The sequence below is a fragment of the Molothrus ater genome, chromosome 1 (assembly GCF_012460135.2).
Source record: "Molothrus ater isolate BHLD 08-10-18 breed brown headed cowbird chromosome 1, BPBGC_Mater_1.1, whole genome shotgun sequence".
Lineage (NCBI taxonomy): Eukaryota > Metazoa > Chordata > Aves > Passeriformes > Icteridae > Molothrus > Molothrus ater.
The window spans coordinates 55,319,881-55,340,537 of record NC_050478.2 but is presented as its reverse complement, the minus strand read 5'-3'; the positions used below and the strand labels follow the sequence as shown (position 1 = coordinate 55,340,537).

The following is a 20,657-nucleotide window of genomic DNA, read 5'->3' as shown; positions in this document are numbered from 1 at the left end:
TTAGCCCCTAACTATTCAGCAAGTGTTGGGGTTCTGAACTGCTACCTCTCCATATACAGATTCTCCAGTACTTGCCTGGGGAAAAATATTTTTTTATCAATGTGAACATTTTTTTCATTAAGAGAGACAAGGAGAAGAGATTTCTCCCACCAGCATTTCCTGAAAAATAATTCTGTGCATGTCCTAAAAGCCATGCATTCACTACAGCAAGATCCCCACCCTTGCATGATGCAATGAGGAAGGTCAAAGCCCATTCAGAATTAAATCTGGTGAAAGATATTAAAGGTAACAAGAAGGGCTTCTTCAGATACATCAACAACAAAAGGGTACTAAATAAAATGTAGGTTCCACTGCTGAGTGGAAACAGGGACCCCTTGCAAGAGAAATTGCAGAGAAGGCTGAAATATTGAATGGCTTCTTTGGTTGCCCATAATGGCAACCCAAAAGTCTGGGGTGACATTTGCTTTCTTCCTGTCTTCAGGCTCTATTTGCTTCAGTCTTCAATGCCAAGGCCATGACATTTCATAAGTGCAAATGTAAGCATGGAGGCCCAAACACCTCAGACATCGGAGCTGTTTGAGAATTTAAAGCTCTAGTGACACAGAGAAGAGATCAGCACACCAATTTTGGGGAGAATCAAGAGAGATATAGTCCTCCCCAACAAGCCAGCAGCCCAGTACAGACAGACACTGGGCTACTGGATTTCTGCCTAACCCTTTCAGCACAAAACTACCCCTTCTTATCTGCTCCCCTAACTCCCATCTGCAGTGATGTACACCTGACTCCACATCCAAGCAATATCCTTTCCATCCATGTATCCATGGCCAAGGGGTGCCAGTCATCCTAGATGGTCACATCCCAGCATCATAGACCTCTGTCTGCTCCCTAGAGCCACTCTGCCTCTCCCAAGCAATAGATGAGCTCAAAAAGGGATGAAACCAAGAAGAAACCAAGATTGCTTCTACCTCACCTCCACTTCAGTGCATGGTAGCGACACATGTCACTCATACAACATAGCCAGCCAGCCAGCCAGCCATGAAGTAAAGCAACCAACTAGATGGAAATTGTGCAGTTATTCTATCAGCTCACAGTTTTTGTATGCCTGAATAACAACCTTTGCAGGACATTAAATTTATTTGTTTTCACATAGCTCCAGGCAATAACTGCAATCAAGAGCAAATTTGTTATTTCTACACTTCTTTATTCTTTCTTGTCTCCCTGCCGACTGCTGTGCATTCCTGATTACAGAGACTGCAAGCCATGAAACTGCTGCAGCAACAGCTGACAGCAAAGCAGCATGATAAGGTTGAGTCTGGAAGACCTGTGCAACTTCGAAGAAAAAAGAGAAGAAGATGGCATTGGTTTGCAGCCAGGATGATCTCAGGTTACAAGAAAAGTGAGATGGAGGATGGAGTAATTGCATACAACAACACACAAGGAAAAAGAATAAGCTTTGATGTGCAACAATTCTGAAGGTAAATGCCCCCGAACTTTTTCTTTGAACAAAACTCTCTGCCAGTCTCTAAGCAAAATTGAATGCCAAAACATAAACTAAGTTACAGAATATCTATCATCCTCAAACATGTAAAATATCACATGCGCTGAAAGCTTTTTTTTCCTATATTACAGTGTTTCACTACTCTAGGAAGAAACAGTAGTAATCTTTCTGACCTAGCATTGAGATACTGAGTTGCCACCACAAAGCAGGGATGTTTTGATGGCTCCCAGAAAACCAAATGTGGTTTGGACCCGTGGGAAAAATTACTTTTTTTTTGGATGCAAGGAATATGAGCATGTGCTGTTCCCCTTACTTACTAACCAAAGGGATCATCAGTCTTCCCCACTTCCACCATCAATTCCTACCACAGAGGAGTAGGAAACCATTCCAGCTCTCCTCATCAGCTGGACTGCCTCTCACAGTACACACAACCATCGTTTTTTGTAAACTGAATGCATTGGGGGAATGAAGAGGCAGCTCCCTTTTTTGGAAAGCCATTTAAACTATGGGAAAAATAACCAACTGAAAGTATTGCCTGAAAGACTGTGGCCCCATAAAGCAGCTATACCACATCCAGCCCATCTAAACCAGATTAGTTCCTACTCAGAGAGATTGTATTTCACTATTAAGTTTGTTGCTGTGTTCTAATTATCTCTCAATTCCAGACTTCTGTCAGCCCTTTCAGGGAAGACAGGCAAGAATAAAATGGATTGCGACTACTATGCTGTTGCACCAGTGCCATCTAGTCAGGAAATTTCCATTTTCTCCGTGGATAGACACTGATGTGCACTCAGCTGGCCTGCACTCCTCACCTGTTGAGGCTTATCATCTTATTTGCACTAAAAACAAGGCTTCTGGAAGCGGCACACTACTGTCTACCCCTATTTGCACATGGCGAGATCCAGAGAAAGTTGAGACACTGGAATCTTGTCGGGCAAAGGCATCTGTCCTAGTGCAGGGTTTGCAGCCACAGGTCTGGCAGCCTCCCAGCAATGGCCACAGAGGCTGTCAGTGCAGAAGCACTTCAGACTCGATGCCTTGCACTAGCCATTTATCAGTGTCAGTGGAGGAAAATTATTCTGCTCCTTCCAGAAAGTGAAGGAAAAAAAGTTACAAGGATGACTGCAAACTTATTTCACAGCAAACCTTAAACAATGAACTCCTCCGTGTGATATACCACAGCTATCTCTCTTGGAGCTTGTTTTATTGAAATTTAAAGAATCGGGAGTAAACAAATGCAGCCATTCCTTGTGACACTGTGATTTCATGTCTGATGTGGCAGGGGGCTGTGGAAATCAGTCCCAAACTTTCAATTTTCACCTTACTATGCAGTGAAATTAAGCCAGCGTAGTACTGCATCAACCCTGCCAACTTTCCACTGGCTGCTCTACATGTACTAGGCTCACACATTTCTATTTTTTAGCAATTCCTGGCAAATATCCTGTCAGATTAACAGCAGTTTTACTCCAAAAACATGACGCATAGATAAACACAAGTGATTCTTCTCTTCCAGAAACCACATCCCCACCATGGCTTCAGGCAGTGCAGGAGCAGTAACAAAGGCTCAGAGGGAGCCCCATTGGCATTCCTGTATGTGCACAATGTCCATAAAGTTAATATCAGATGATTTGCAGTGTATAACATCAGTGAGAGGCCTTATCCTGATTTTTCTGACACTAACAAGGAGGGCAGAGAGGCAAGGAAGGACAAATACAATAGAACAGTACCCACTACAGGAAGGCTTACATAGCTTTTATATACTATGCTGCACAACAGCTAGCATGGCTGGTACAAGTCCCTCAAAACTTCTCACATATCAAATAATGACCAATTTCAGGGCAGGAAAACATCAATGCACAAGTATATGCCATCTCCAAAAGGTGTGTAGGTTTGCAATGGCAGATTCCTAAGCAAAGCCCAGAGGAAGGTGAGGAGCCACCTCAGAACAGTGAGCATGAAATGGGCACACCTCTGTCACAGCCCTGGCTTTACAGGCCACCGAGCTCAGACCTGGCCACTCGATAGCAACAGAGAAACTTGCCAGGACATTCACTGCCTTATCCCTCTCCAATTTACTAATGCCGGCAGCAAGCCTGCTGCCGGCTGCTGCCAGCTACAGGAGGGCAAACGGTTAAAAGCAAAGAAGTAAAATCAGAGGTCTTGCCCACAACAAACCCTGCTGTATTTTGTCCTCCAAACTCGCCCACTTCCTCAGGCTCCTAGAATGAAGAAATGAAAGAAAGGAGGAAGCAAGGGTGCTTTCCCCAAAACATTCCTCTCAAGGCCAAGAATCTTAGGAGATACCATATCTTCTACCTAACAGTACATTTGTGCCTCTTATTCAGTTAATTGCTTTTGGCCAAGGAGACTCTATCTTCTGAAGTCTTTTAAAAATGGAAACATGATGTAAAAGTTTCACATGCACTAGAGAAGGAGAAATTAAAATGATGGCACGTGGGATTTGGTGCAGAACCAAAAGGTACAGCCATCCATGGCTCAGAGCTGAAGCCATCCCTCTGTATCCACCTCAAATCCAGACCTTAACACAGCAGCAATTTAATATAAATTGTTGCAAAGTACCCCAAAGTGAGGAAAGCAACCCTCCTCCCTGTCCCACATCCCAATCTTCTGATAAATGACAATATAAAAATGGAAGTGTTTCCATAAGATAGGCAAATTGGTTCATGATTGCAACATAATTGAGGATTTTTATTCCATGTCACAGTGAAGCACAAAAGGCCAAGCTCATAGCAGTATCTTCTTATTATTTACCTAAGGGGAGAGCTGCTGCCTCAAAACACAATTCAGAAACTTTCTATTCCTCCAGTAAAGTGCAACCATGCACTTTACCAGCCACAGAATCCAGTCATTGTGCTATTCTGCCAAGTTCATCCAAAACCCAACCACCACCACAGCTGGGCCACAAGGCAGTCACAGGTTTAAAAGAAAAAAAAATCAGTACTGAAGGTTACTGTATTATTAGAAGCATAGCAAGGGACATTATAAGCTCCACTTCTGGCCTGACTCCTTACCTTCATAGCAGGGCAAGAGCTTCCTCCCTTTGGACTGCAGGTCAGGAGGAATGATGTTGCAGAAGCCATGGGGCAAGATGTACTCTGTCTCATAGTAGATGTTTTTCCAACGGTGTGCACATGCCTAAACAGATCATATAACATGGGTTACTGGCCCAGAGTCAGAGGAGATCACTCTGACCAAGGCAAAGCATGCATGAATAGGACCACTCAGCATCACCTTCACCCCAGAAATCCACTGTACTCTCCTTACATTCCACTGTTTCTGAAGTATCTTTTCATTGTTACCTTCTGCAGCTCAGGACATTGTCTGACCTGGCAGCTCAGATCTCAGCCTTCACATGTGTATAACTAGGAAGACAAGAAGTCTCAGAGCCTATGCTGGAAATTTCAAAATCTCTGACTGTGTATGAATCCTTGCAGACAGCAAAGCTTTTCTAACTAAAGATGCATGAACAGAACCCAGCAAAAGATGAAAAACAGGAATAAAGACACTGAGAATACTCAGAAGGTTAAACCACCAAATAATGCATTTGTGAGTCAAAGGTTGGTTTCTACTGGGAAAGGCAGCTCTGTGCTCTGGTGACAGATGTGCTGAGCCTTGCTTACTGGTAGTGAATTTAATTGAAAATACCAAGGACTTTGTAGCAACAAGAGTGGCAACTTTAGCCAAGGTGCAGACAAGCTGCAGAGCTTTATAGTGAAGAATGAGATCATCCTGAAAAACAGGACTCACCAGACACTTGCTCAGTACAACTGCCACACACAGGCACACATGCAAGCAATGTAGAGCCTGGTTCACAACTTCTCAGAACCCATTTGCTCCAAAAACTAACACTGCATTGCTGCCAGCCAAACCACAAGTTGGCTTCTGCTCAGGATTTATTTGGAATAAAAGAAAAGGAAATGTGAAACAACAATGGCTTTGAACTTAGCACATGCCAGACCATATCTCCAGCTGGTCCGAGTCTACACTTAAGTCACTGTAGATGTGTCAATTTATATCATTTAAGGATTAACTCCATGCCAACAGACCAAGCCTCTATGCTACAAATCATCTACTCCACATGCCTTTGTCTTTTCTTGGACACTTTACATCAATCCCCTTCACAAATCCCATATTTGACTCCATCCTCCCCAGATGAGATACCCTCTGTCTTTCATTTCTATGTGCTATCCCACTTTTCTGCTTCAGCACCTCAGAGCTGCCCATAGGAGCATCTCAACATTGTTAAAAATTATATCCACTCATAAAGCAGGCACAGCTGTGTCACCTCTCCGCTAAAGGACATGGGAAGTGTATTGGCCACTGAGAAGCTCAAAATTCAATCCAGCCACCAACAGATTTCAATATACTTATGTCCAGAAAGATATAAATAGGTAATACTACTCTCAAAGAGCAAAATCCATTGTGCAAAACCTGCTCTACTGTTAGCAGTGATACATTTGATATTTATTGTTTTCCTAATTTCCTGTACCCAAAGAGAGGCACATATTTCCACACATGGCTATCACTAGGGACAGTGAGGGGCTCTGGGGGCTACAGAAAGTTTTGCACCACACTGCACGCTGCAGGCTGCCATCTGTGATGCAAAGAATTCTTCTGAGGGGACTCAGCTCACAAATGCATGTGAGAAGCACAATAAGGAGCAGCTTTGGAGACTCCTGGATGCACTTTGAGGAGGCTCAGTTATGATTTCCATCCCCACGCACTACTCATTCAAAATTCAACAGCAACAGATAATCAACATGTGAAACACTCATTTTCAGCAAACCAGGAAATAGCTTCTCTCCTGATGGATCTGTGAGCACAAACAGGCACAACCGTTGCAAAGACAATGCCATAAATACACATACCATTACAGCAACAGAATCATCAATCCCAACTCTGGATATAAGCTCAAATGGAAACAGGCCAAAAGTATTTTTTAAAATTTTGGAAATATAAAGGATTGTGGTATTATAAATTCCTTGATATTTTATATTTCAGAAACTGCAAGACACTCACATAAATTAACCTACTAATTAATCTCTCTCAGAAGAGTACAAACAATGGAGTCAGGGAGAACAGCAGCATTTCATCACAAGCAGGTGGCTTTGCTCAGGACTGAGGTGCAGAAGCCAAGAAATATAAAACAATATAAGGAGAGAAAAAGCTGCTGCTGGGTAAGAGGTATGTTCAAAATCAACTAGAGGCTACGGGCTCAGTCTAGCAATTCTGGACACACTTAAACCAATCTGTTAAGTCTTGAGTTAATGACCACTTTTCTGTACCTTCATCACGATGTGTATTCAGGCACACTATAGTTCACCCCTGACTGCCTTAATCTGCAAACCTTCAAGGCATGAACTTCCCTTGGTTACCTGAGTTAGCGCTTCCCCAGACTTCCTTGTGCCACTGCTACAGAATTTTACATTTTTACAATGGACACGAGTCCAGCAGCTCCTCTTCCTCCTCAAAACTCATTTCTCTGTAGCCAGACAACCAGCACATTTGTCTCCCTACCACAACATATCTGATTTTGTTTTTTTCTGTCTTCTCAAAAGCATTTAGAGTTGATTACAACAACTGTCACTGTATCATTCAATGTTGACAAGGCAAGGTGATGTGGCTACATGCTTCCTTCTCTGGCAGGAACAGCACATGTCTCAAGAGGTCTTTGGAACAAAGTGAGTCACCTGAATTTGAGGCAATTGCAAACAACTGACAACCTCTGCACTCTGTTTTTAGATGCAAGTTATAGGTAAGTTGATGCAAGTTATAGGTAAGTCCCTGTGCAATAAGGAAATCATCAGCATACTTTGGTGCTCAGCAGCTGCTGCTGGGGTACAGGTTCCAGCTCTACCACAGAACAGGGGAGAAATGATGCAAACCCTTGAAGCAAAATAAAATGCTTCTGAGCAAAGCAAGATGAGGTATCTATTGATGGCCGACACTGCAGTACTGCAATATAATGAATAGGCCATTTCAGAACTGCTGACACTTGGCTCTTTTGCATATTGTTGCAGCCACCAGCTTTGCTCCACAGGAAGAGCAACAGAATGACAGAAGTGGCAGGTATTTAGGAAGAGCAAGACTGAAGGATGTGGCTTATCTCCCAGTCACAATGCAACACCCCTGGTTCCTCTCCCAGCAGACATAAAAGGAGGAATTTTGCTGTTTCAGTTTGGAAAGAGCAGTCAATCTCAGATGTATTATTGCAGTACTGAGATTAATGCAGACTGACTGATAGTGTATCCAAGGACAAAAAACTCTCATTCAATCTTACTCCTACATTTGTTTATAACCTCGCTGTTTGATGCTTTACTATTTAATCCATCACACAAACACCAAATTCTGATTTAGAAACATCCTGGCACAATATGGGCTCAAACACAATCTACCTTTTACCAAACACCAACTAAAGCCCTCTGGCATGCTCCTCACCTTCCCTACTGCCCTGTTGCCATCGTAGCTTGTACTCTTATCAGGCAACTGGGGAAGGCTGATCAGAAAAAATTTAGGCCACTAAGCAGCTACAAAACAAAAGCATCAACTTCTTTATACAACCCACAATTAAACTGTGTGACTAGTTAGTCTAACACAGGATGCCAAGAGCATGAATATTTCACACAGGCAATTACATTTGTTTATGGAAAAAAAAAAACCAACAATCCACCCAGGGCTACTGACCAGAAAGATATTACTCTGCTTAAAGGAATTCCTGGAGGGGATGCAGTAAATATAGCTGCAATGTCTGACAATATAAACTCTACACATTCCTAACTAAAGAAACACACTCATGTTATCTAGCAATTTAAAAAAAAATTGGCAAATACAGCTATGAACACATATTCAGACACATCTTCTCAGAAAACCAGTTTTTCAAATGGGCCTCAAAGAAAAGCTACATTTTAAAGAAATGCTAATCCTTAAAATTAGAAGAGCACATGTATGGAAAACCATCTGTGGAAAAATCACAAATCTTTTTCAGTAAAAATTCTCAAAACAGAGAGCAACAATGGCCTGAAACATCCAGGTAATTTCCTTCCACAAAGGAATCTATATGCATTCAATTCAGGCTCTGTTTACACACAGATGCGCACAGATGTATAATTAGTAGTTTAAGACTTTGGTGATAAATAATAATGAGAATTATATCATTAAATATTCTCCGGCATCTGGACATGGTCTATGTGGTGAGGGGCAGCATAATCTTGTCAGAGCCCTGGATCAAGATTTTTTTAAATCAGTGTCACTTGTGGAGACATTTTACCATCCTAACCTGCACTGAAACAAGCATACTACCAGCTGTGTATTTTACTTTACCTCCATTTCACTTTTAACCTGCTTTATGTGTGAAATTTCTACCCCCTCAGACTAATGCAAGACCGCCCATGTCTCTCACCCTTGTAGCCTCCATTCAGCCAGGCAGCACCCACCTTGGCAGTTGCCTGGCCTTTTGCCCCACCAGCATTCCCTTCAATTACTGCTTCTCTCCAGGGAGACGACCCCTAAGCATCAGCTGCAACCTGTTTCCCTTTGAACCAAAATACACAAAATCCGCTATTCTTAAAATATAGTTTGGACAAGAAATTAAGAGCTGCCTAAAAATGTATTAACAACCTTCCAAAAATTAATTAGGATGAATGTCAGCCTGACAACTGGACAATGAAAAGGAAGTCTCTCAAGGGTAGTGTTATCCTGATAAATGCAAGTTACTCCTCAATTGTCACACAGAAGTGAGCACATACAGCACAGGATACACCCTGAAAATATGAATTGCATACACTAGCATGAATGCCTTGAATTAATTTTATCCTCTGTTGTATATGTTTACAGTGTATATTATTTATGCCCCTCTTTCTCCCTTCCTCCTCTAGTCCTGAACATGTTTAAAACATCTAAGAAAAGTAAAGGTAGCCCCTATCACACTTACAAGGTATATACCAAGAGAAATGAGGCAAAAAATATCACAATACTGTGACAGAAAGGTATCAAACCTACCTGTTCGCCCACAGGGAAGTTGGTGCACAAGGATTTGGGGCATAAGTACCTGTACCCTAAGCACATATTTTAAAAAAAGTCTTTGAGGGAAGCAGGTTTGTCCTCTTGCCTTTTATAGGTGATTGGTACAGTAATCACTGCACAAGATCTTTCTCACTAGCAGTTTTTTGACAGTTTGATGTTCCATACAAGGGCAGTCCTCTATATCATTGGAAAGATGGGGCCAACTGAAAGTTTCCTATTCACAAACAGTGCTGTTTAGAATTAGACTGCTGTCAAGGTTACCCTGATACAACCTTGATATTTGCCTTCCACATATAATATGCACAACACTTTGCTGCAAAATTCTTTTTATTTCTGTTAACTTCCCTACAGACACACTCACTCAGGTAGACAGTCAGAACCCAACCATGGATGTATGTACAGACAATAAATGTAGAATCATAATGTAAAATACCCACGCATTCTAGAAAGGGTTTTGCCCAGGACTCTTTTACATTATCACAGGAAAAGTTTCGCAAAGAAACATTGCACATCCTAAGGATCATATCTGCTCTCCTTGTCCTGTCTATGTGCATAGTGACCGCACTGAAAACAGTAAGTCAACCCACACACAGTTAAGACATCTCTATCTGCAACTCTTCTACCTTCTCAATAAGAAATTATTATAGATAAATGAAAAATATGGCCACAAAGAGCAATTTACATTTTTCCTTGTAAATTTTCAGATGCAACTGATATGCTCAAGGAAAATGTATGCTTTCATATTTCCTACATAAACACAGGAAAACTACAAAAAGAACAAATTAGTAGAATACCTCCCAGACAAATTGTATTTATTCAGTTCAAAGATATAAATCCTCAGATTAGGAGGAAGTCCTTGGCTGACACAAGTCAGATGTGATGGCTTGGAATCCTCCCTCTATAAATCATGTCCTCTGGCTGGGGTTCACTTCTGCTTGAAGAAAGGGACTACAAAATCTGCTGCCTGGACTCTGTCAGTCACTGCCAACACAATCCTGATGTGCTTAGTCAGGCAGCAGCTACATTTTTAATGAGATCAAAGAATAGTATGGACTTACCAGAACACTTCCACCAGCCTTTGGCTGTCTAGCTAGGCTCACACCCATCCATTCATCATCTCTGTCTTCCTTACAGGTCTTTCCACAGAGCATGCCCCGAGAATTGCCTATAGAAAAAAAGGGAAAGGCAGCAAGGCAAGGACCGTGAGTTTTAAATACCTACCAAAGAATCCTGACAAAAAATGAGATTTCGCATCAAACATTTGACAATGCTTTTCTTTCCCCCTGCATCCTGATTATTTTATTAGTTCTTGAATGCATTAACTGGGGCAATGTTCTCACTCCTAAGTGGCACCATACACATAAACAGCTGAGGACAGACCCTGTCCCCAGCAGCCAGCAGCTATCACACTATGTTCACAGCTCTATTTAAATGAACCATCAAACCATTGAGTCAATGGGAGAGGTATCAGATTGCCTCCTGAATGCAATCTTGAAAATGAGATCAGGGGCACTTAAAAAAAAAATGAGGCTGAGATCTATAGTCCTGTCAGGCAGCACTCATGAATCCATGACAACTTACAATCTGGTAGAGGACAAACCACTTAGCCAAAACGCTGTCTTAACACATCTAAACTTCATAAACAGAAATTCTACTTAGTGTAAGTACAAGATGAACAATGCCTTATTGTATAAAGGCAGAAAAAGCAACATGTCATCAAGAAAACCAGAATATTAAAATGCTTCATTCTTTACCATCATTATCCAGCAGGAAGTTTTAGATCATAATTTTACTTTAGGCCTCCACCTTCCCCTGCCTCAGACAGTTCATCAGAGTAACTGAAGTCAACCCTGATCCCATGCAATGGCATACAAGCAGTCTCACTGAGACCACTTTAGTACAAAAAGTAAACTTAAGAAATTATTTGCTGTATTATGAGGGAACCCATAGATCACCACATTACCAATAACATCACATATCGTGAGCCTGTCACAGCATTGCCTGGGGTCACCTCATGCACTCTGACTTCAGCACTGCCTGGAGCAGGCAGTAGCACTCTAAAACACGTACATAGTCACCAACATGCTGAAAAGCCACACTGAAGCAGGTGAAAAAAAGACAGAAGCTCGGGTTTAGCAGGGAAAAATCCACATTTACCTGAGCCAGCAAGGTCATTGAGAGGACACCAGCACCAGTGGGATCTTATTTTGTAATGCTGAAGAGAATACGACACTTTCGCTAAAGTGTTCAAAATCCATCAGGAAAGGCTGATGGCTGCCTCTCAATATTTTGGGGCCAATTTCAAGTTGGAAGAAGGACTGCTGGCCATGTGGTTTGGATTTTTTTGGTTGCCTCCTACTGTCCCAACATCATAACTACCCACCTCTCCCCATATCCAGTTCTGTGCATCTTCTGTCAGGGTTGGTATGAACTCGACATTTAAACACTGCTCCTGGGGACTGAACAGAGGTGCTGTATTTAGATTCTGCCTTGGGAGCACCAACCAAGACCCTGGAAACCAGAAACAAAGCAACAAGTGATTAATTTCAGGAGGAAAGGAAAAAAATCCACAAACACCACCAAGGCTCACATTGCTAGAGCTTCACTAGCAAAAACACTTTTCTCAGCAACCTTGTAAAACAATGACAATGATTCACAAACTGAAAACACCACACACAATAAAGGCAGTGCTGTGCTTCTTCACACCACTGTGCTTCTCCACAGTGAATGCTCAAATATTTTTAACAAATAAAATTTCCATTTGGATTGTACCACATTTAAAGTGACACACCCTCACCACACACCTTCCAAAAGCTTTTAGGATAGCATTAAGAGCACAACAGCATCTGCATCCATTTTTCCTCAGTTTTAGCTACATCAATCCAGAACTGATACACACACAGCAGATAAAATCTGAACCTCCTGCTGGCTGCAGTCTTGCCAGGCAGCACAAGATTTGTAAGCTTGTTCAGAAAGTGGAGGCACCCCATTCTCAGAACATTTTATATAATTACATCTTGAATAAACAACAGCAAGAAATCAAACCAACAATACAAGCATATCTCTTCCACAATACATTGCTATCAACCAACATTTATCACTAAGGCTGTGAAGACTTTACCTGGACCTCACATGAGATCTAGTGTTTCTGGGAAGCACCAATGGCCTGCTCTGACCATAGGGTTACCCTCAAAAGAAAGATGGTCAGCATTTTTTAATCACTTGTGCTAGGATCTAGTTAAACTTATTTAACAACCAGGCTTCTATCTTCTTATGCCCTAAGGGATGCTTTTTGAGGAGGATTACAGGGGAAGCACAAGTATTGATGCACAAGTATTTCACTGTCTCCTCATTAAAAGGACAATTTTTCTCAAGCAGTTGTGACCCCAGACCTGGGCAGGTGAGGAGGAAGAAGTAGCTTAAGCAGGAGGAGGGCAGCTCCAAGGAGAGCAGTGGGGAGCACCAAGTAGCTAAGTAACAGTTCTGCAATTCTCTTGTACTGTCATGCATGACAGATCTCCTGAATGTAAAAAAATCCTCACTAAAGTTAAGCCCGGGGCTGGAACTAAGGGCAAACATCTCTAAAGGGCTAGGGCTCCAGAAGTTCCCTGTGCAGACCCAGGCTGCTACCTGGGAGGCAGCAGCAGCTAACTGAGGAGACACTGCTCTTGGTTTAGCCACTAAAGAGCTATTGGTGCAAAGTCAGCCTGCATACACAACTCTCTCAGATGGACAGCCCAGCACCAACCCCCAAACTGGTGCTTTCCCTGTTCTTAACAACTTTTCCCTCACCCTCCAACCTAAAGCTCCATACCAATCACCACTCATCATCACCATCGCAGTACACACAAGGAGATCCAAGGCACAAGGTGTGCACTTGTCCAGGGCCAACCTGAGTCATGCAAAAGAGCTTCTCCTGCATCAGAGCCTCATCTGTACACAACAGAGGCCTATCTCCACTCCTGACACACTTTTTGGATCTTGGATGCAACAAAACTGTCCTGTGGTAAAAAAAACCTGATACATTTACAAAAATATGAGAAACACCTGTGTTAAGTGACCACTTTCTCTGAGATTTTATAGGCTAAACTGTTTCATTTGGAGAATTCTAATGGAATTGCACTCTTGCACTCTGTTACACATACCATGCTTTCACAAGTGAGAAGAATTAATGTCCAAAATACTTAAATTGCTAAAAACTACAAAGGCTGCATACTTGGGGAGCAAGTGCAAAGGAGCTTGAAAAATAGCTCTAAATGGAAATCCCACTAGGCAGGCAGCAGATATTAAATCAAATGCCAGTTATTTCATTTACACAGGCAATGAATGCATAACATTCACTTATTGAGAGTCATGAGATCCAACATGATCTTAAAGACTTACAGGTTCAAAGTGCAAAAAGAAACACCATGTTTCTATGACCTGTTATAACAGTAAGATAACACAAGTCACACCGAACTCCAGTTTAAAACAAGTTCTGTTCTAACCTAAGAAAAATAAATATGATTTAGTAACTAGTGCACAAGATACCTTGGGTTGCAACATGAAAGATAGAGATAACAGAGCCTAAATTACGCAGTCAGTGATGTGTGCCAATGGCACATTTATTTTGGATTGTCTTGAATGTCCATACATTCAAATTTGGTATTTCACAAACAGCACATACTAAGTCATCTTAGGATTTTGTCTCATTCTCTCACTCTTGCACCTAAAACCCAGCAGTTGAAGCCTTTGCAGAGCCACTGCTTCATCTAGCATGATCCATGCTCACTTATGCCCTAAGATGGGAAACAGGAGGTTTTCTGTTTGTTCACATGGTTTTTTGTTAGTATTTGTTACATAATAATTACTTTAATTTTATTCAAAGGTTCAAGACTGGAATATTTCCTTTGTCAACAAAAAGACTTCCTTACTCTTTCACTAGTTTCTGTATGTAATGCCTTAAGTGTTGTAAGGAAGTCACCCATTTAACTACCATGACACTTTTCAGCAGACCTGGATAGACAACTCATTTCCATCTAAATACTTTGGGACTCCTGGAGCAAAAAAAACACCTGTTTGTATCTCTTCTACTTATTTAAATCACCTTTGAAATCTTGTGCAATGTTTATGAAACAGCACTGCAATCAGAGCAAGTGTTTTTTTCTGCTACCATATCAAATCAGAAATACATTTCAAAATAAAGTCTTAGAGTCTAATAAAGTCTTCTCTTATTTCAGTGCTGTGGAGTCTTGCCTGGCATGAACACAGAAGATATAAATAGAAGAAGTACAACTTTCCAATATATTCCAAATACTTTAACCAGCATTTGTTTAAAATGACTGGTTTTTGCAGTACAGATTTCCAATCCTACTATATGACTACTTGGGCAGTCAGCAAGGAGGTACCAGGTACCAAGTTCTCCAGCCTTTTGTCAAAAGGCTTACTATGGGAGTAATACTGTCTGCAGAGATTATTGATGAGTGCAGGTTCTCACAACCATACTATTCTATGGGAAGCCCCTAGAATATTAATGAGTAGCTGCATGAAGATACCTTAAAGGGGAAACCTCATTAAGAGAAAGAGGTTACTTTCTATGGAGAAAGTAGAGAACCAAGAACAGGAGGAGGGGAGTTTGGAGCTATTTCAGCCATTTTCCTTGAGGTGTACAGAAATCTGTGAGCAACAGCCTCATCCCACTGGCTCTGTGAAAAAAGTATTAGGGTTTAAACCAAAATAGGGAGCAGAAAGGACACGTAACTTTCTCTTCTTGCACTCATACTCACACGATCAATGACAAACATTTTCATCTGTATTGAGAAAACTATGCAGCTGCAAGGCTGGAAACCATGCCACTGAAGGAGTTGCAGCAGCCAATTTTATTGGAGGACAAGAATCTTTCTTGGCCACAGAGAAATTCACACCTTTTTAAAATTACTTCCTGAAGAACAGTAATGATCACTTCCCTGGTGACTGACCCTCAGGACATACAGATTTGGAAATTAGGTGTTGCATTTAACAAAAGGAACAGTGAACAGAAGTGCAGAGCTGATCAATGGCTGGGGAGATGCCAAACACATTAAGCATCAGCCTACAGCACATCAGCAGTGATTAGACAATCACAATTTAAAGACTGAGGACTGTAGGCACCTCACCTCACTGCAATGGTACGTGTTGGGAAAAAAAAATCTTTAAGTATCCTCACATACCACAGTTCATTTCAAAAGCATACCAAAGGAGGGTGCCCTACCATCATATCCCAGTTAAGTTTCTCCCCTTTAGAAAGGTCTCTGTTACTTCCAAAAAAAAAGAAACCACAAAACAGTTACTTGAAATAAAACTCTGTGTTTCATCCATGACACACAGAGCAAGAAGCAGGAGGGCTGGATGATCCATGACCAATGACAGCAAGCTCAGGTTCCTCGAAATTCCATGGCATAATCTACATCATCACTGCTTAAATTATACACACAACACCCAGTCTCCACTGGGTCAATCTGTTCCCACCCCTTTGATAAATAACACAGAGAATAAAAATTTTCAGCTCCCCAAAAGTTGCTGAATAGAGCTTAAAGACTAAGCTGGCAAAAAAACCAAGAAGGGATATAAAGGTATACACATAGGATGATAAATGTGACTGGAACCAGTGGAAAAACAGATAAAGAGACCTACAGTGTTTGTTCAGGCAAGTTATGTGAGAAGAAGCAATAGCACGTGCCCAAAGAAAAAGTTCAAGGAAAGGTCACCTTTAATATTGAAGTATTCAGTGCATACAACCAACAGAGACCCCTCTCAATAAACCTCCAGAACCATAAAAGGACTTTCAGGAGGCAGATGCATGCAAACTATTTCTAGGAAAGTGATGCTTATTTATTAGATAAGAAACACGTTTTAATAAATCTATATGATTATGATAAGCACCTTGTTGTAAAGTCTCACAACATATGCAGAACAAGGAGAGATCAGCAGCATGTCCTGTGCAGATAAAGAATGCCTGCTTTCTATTGTTTCAAATTGTATTAGAAAGTTTATTCCATCCAATTTTGGACTGCCTTCCTTCTGGTTGACCGTGAGTTTACATGACATGCATTACAACACATATCAAGCAGCCCAAGATGCAGATCAACCTTCATTATTTCAGCAGCAGTACAAACTGGTGAAGAGCAGGGCTGAAGGAATGATGCAACAACACAGAAACCAGACTCTTTCTTTATTGTAAAACTCACAGCAGGACACCATGCAACTAAACTGACTTTTCCATGCCAGATTATTTTGCCAGAGAAGATGAAATGGTCATCCTGGACTTGCTGACAGATTTGAGGGTGTCAGCAAGAAGAGATCATAAGGAGGGAAAGGGGGAGAGACTAAAGTAACATCTTATTCATTTTCAAAAAGAAGAATCAGAGATTTCAAATTATTACCACCTTTTATTTGGGAAAAAATGTGGGGTTTTGGTTTGTTTTTTTTTTAACTGTCTGGGGCCGTTTCTTGGTTGTTTTTTGAGTCCTTACTCCAAGTTTCATCATTGTATCCAGAGAGCAGAAGCACTTCAGCTTGTCCCTGCTCTAAATGTAACCAGCCACTTGGTTTCTTGCTGAAAATGGCAATGATGTACCCATCATTGAGTAAACCTGTCAAGATTTACAGTCATAAAACCCACTTAAGGAAGGAAAAAGCAGACATTTTCAGAAATACAATAATCTCAGCACATCTCTGTTGAGAAACATTTCTTGAGACAAGAAAATGTGCAAAAACAGCTCAATGGAACCATCATTGCAATCAACTACTGCAAAAAATGTCAAAGGCACTGACTGGCTCTACTACTGTAGTGGCAGCTGAACACCCAGTTCCCAGTTGTAATTCCTGTGTGCAGCAGCCTGACTATTCACTTTTATCTGATGTAAGATTTCATACCAAATATCCCCCCTCCCTTTTTTTCTGAACCAGTTTACTGGAAACCTATAGGCATAAGGTAGGAAATACAGACAGGTGCCTTTGTGGTCTTGGAAAACAAAGAGTTGAAACATGATATATATACATACACACAGACAAATATGTTCATACACACCAGCACACAGACAAGGCTACGAAAAACAAGACAGCTCTCAAGTCAGAAGTACATTAGGTGAGTACCAGGCCCACAAGCAATGAGGAGCAAGAGTTCCCTGAATACCTTCAAATTCTTGAGAGCATATTAACATATTAAACAATTTTAGATGGGCAGGAGCCTTATCAGCCTCAGAAAACAATTTTAGATGGGCAGGAGCCTTATCAGCCTCAGAGTTGATCAGTCACATTTTTGCAGACTCATATAGTGCTAAACTCACTGGGCAAGTCTTCATTGTCTAAAATATCATTGTCTACAGTTAAATTATTTTAACTACTTCCCATTGCAGTGTACAGACTCATCCGACATGAAAAAACTGAAATCATAGCTCTTCCTTGGGTATATAAAAGTCACAAGAAGAAAGAAAAAAAACTTGACACACAAAAACAAACAATAACCCTGACTCTTAAGAGGAGCTTCTTCAGAAAACTGGAAGAAGGCTGCATATACTTTTAAGAGATTCATTAATGACCTTTAGGATGCACACACAGATTACAAGCACAACTGCACATAGCACACTAGAATCAAGGGAAGTATAAAAATACTCATCTCCCAACTTGTTATCCCAGTGTCATTTGGGAGCAGGATTGTGAAGTATCCATGAAAACAAACTTCCTGGTCTCACAATGCAAAGAGGAGCATTCCTTCAGGGGTGACAATCCCACCCTGATGATTTCTGACTGTGCTGATGCTTAGAATATTAAGCTGCCCTTAACCCTTTTGGGTGTTAGGCGTAACAACTTTTTTATTTAAAAACAGTTAATGATCTTAGATGTTTGGTTGGTTTGGTATTTTTTCTTCTGGTGCCACAGCAAAGGCACCATGAATCAGCTCCATTTTCCAAAAAAAAATGAAATTTACATAACTGGAGATTTTAATTTGAGCACCAGACTTCTAACAGATCCCTGCCTTCACAGAGATGACCAACAAAGTCCAGCATGTTTCTAAAAGAGGGGCTATCTCAAAGACTCCTCCCTAGTCCACCTTCCCTTCCAAAAATACTACACCAGCAGGTGCTAGATGAAGATAATTCATTTTATCAATCAGAATGACAGATACTTACATAAGAAGCAACAAATTCGACCACTTTTTCCCCACCACACTGCAGTAGATCAGCATTTCATTCACACCCTTGTGAATCCCCAGCAATTTGTGTTGAATAGAAGTTCCTTTCAGCCTTTGCACCCTTCATTGACTCCTGACCTATGTTAAGCACTGCCTTAAACTGAGATCTTTTCTTCTCTCAGGGTGCTTTTCCTCTATGAAATCTTCTTGTAAATCCTTAAAAATGAATGTTCCATGAAAGCCACTATGGAGAAAGGCAGAGCATAGAACTAATTGTGAACTAAAGGGTGTGAAAGAAATTCATTTTTAAAGAACTGTATGCCAGAATGAATAATTTAGTTAAACCACAGTGTACCAAAGTTCCAACATCAATAGCTGAATATCTAAGTATAAAAAGATAAAGACATGCTTTGTGGATGCTTACTGGCAGCAGTGGCTGCTACTCACATTAGAAGGGCACCAGATGACACTAGCTAGGTCCAATTATGAGAAATCACTTTTAATTCTAACAAAGAGCCTCTAACCTAGACAACAAACAGACTTTGTTCCAATGCTCTTTTCAATCAACAGGAAAACAAGAAGCTCGCCAGTTTCACAAATTTTTGGATGTGGATAAACTTTCTTCCTTCGGCCTTTTTTTGGTTTTTTTTTTAAGTTACACAGACATTTCCTCTACGATTCGGAAGCGTCTCTTCAGCCTCCGAAGGAATTTTGTCCCTCGCCAGGCAGAGTGCGGGTAGTCTAGCTCCGTGGACGCTGAGTGTGCTGCTCTCGGTGGAAGTTACCGGTATTAGAAACATTTCCCATTAACACGGCAAAACCCACCATCATTCGTACCCCGTGCGCTTTTTCGTACGCAGCCGGACGATGAGCTGCTAAATATTTCCCGCGAGGAAGGGGGATCGAGTACAGCGTCGAGACATCGGCCGCGGGCCGCCTGGCGCTTCAGGACAATTAGGTCACAATGCCAAGCGCCGGCTGCCAGCCCAGAAAGGACATCCCCGTGTTAAAACGCCTCCCAGCGCGGGGCCCCCTGCTCACATTAGAGAAATCCTTCGTGCACAACTGGCGCGGAGCCCACAACTCTGCCTCCAATGTACCCACACGAAGAGGCGGACCGAGCGCGGGGAGAGACCCCGCAGTCCAGGGCGGAGGCGCCCCTTCGCGGCCCATGCGAGGGGCCTCGGGTCCTGGCCGCGCCGCTGCGGGAGATGCGGCTGCCAGGAGGGATGGATATCCCGGCAGCGACCGCCGGGCCGCATCCCCTCCGCCACCCGCGCCCTCGCCTATCCCGGGCACGCAGGGGCCGTGCTACTCACCACCGTGTGCTATCATGGTAGTGCTGGAGCACCGAGTACCCAAAGAAGGAGCCGTTGGGACCCCGGAAAATCACGGGGCGACCCACATCTACGTTGTAGGAGCGCACCACGGCCACCCACAGGAGCGTCCACAGAACCCGCGCTCCGCGCTGCCGCGCCTCCGGCATCGTGCGAGTCCTGAGACAGCCGCCCGTAGCGGGGCCGCTAAGTGCTGAACTACGGCCCACCGACCCCACCCTGCTCGCGGCGCCGACTCCAAGGTGGCGTGTCCGGGCGCGGCGCTTTTGTGCCCGCCCCGCGTCGCGTCTCGGCCCGGCCCCGCCGCGCCCCGCGCCGCGCGGGCACCGCGCGCCCCTCCGCCTTGGCCGGCCGTGGCGCTGGCACCCCCTGGCGGCCCTGGGCGGTACCTGCCGTGCCGTGCCGTGCCGTGCCGCTCCGTGCCGTGCCGCTCCGTGCCGCGCCGTGCCGCGCCGTGCCGTGCCGCGCCCTGCCGCGCCCGACCTCGCCGCCCGTCGGTCCCGAAACGCGCCGTGCTTGGCTCTGTCGCCCAGCTCCTCCCGCCACGGCATCCGCGCGTGTCCCGCGCGGCCCCACAGCCTCCCCATCGGTGTCCCTCTCTTCCACGAAACTGCCTGTCAGCTATGAC

The 20,657-nt window shown here is 42.8% G+C and overlaps 1 protein-coding gene across 1 annotated transcript in view; it reads right to left on the bottom strand.

Annotated features, from left to right (window-relative positions):
• Window positions 1-20,259, bottom strand: part of ITGA9 (integrin subunit alpha 9) — a 245,768-nt gene extending 225,509 nt beyond the window's left edge. The window contains exons 1-4 of the mRNA XM_036406156.1: window positions 20,012-20,259; window positions 11,925-12,052; window positions 10,600-10,706; window positions 4,531-4,654 (exon numbers count right to left, since the gene is read on the bottom strand). Of these exons, the coding sequence (XP_036262049.1) occupies window positions 4,531-4,654; window positions 10,600-10,706; window positions 11,925-12,052; window positions 20,012-20,178 (526 nt within the window). The 5' untranslated portion in view covers window positions 20,179-20,259. The remainder of the gene's footprint in view (window positions 1-4,530; window positions 4,655-10,599; window positions 10,707-11,924; window positions 12,053-20,011) is intronic.
• Window positions 20,260-20,657: the final 398 nt, after the last annotated feature.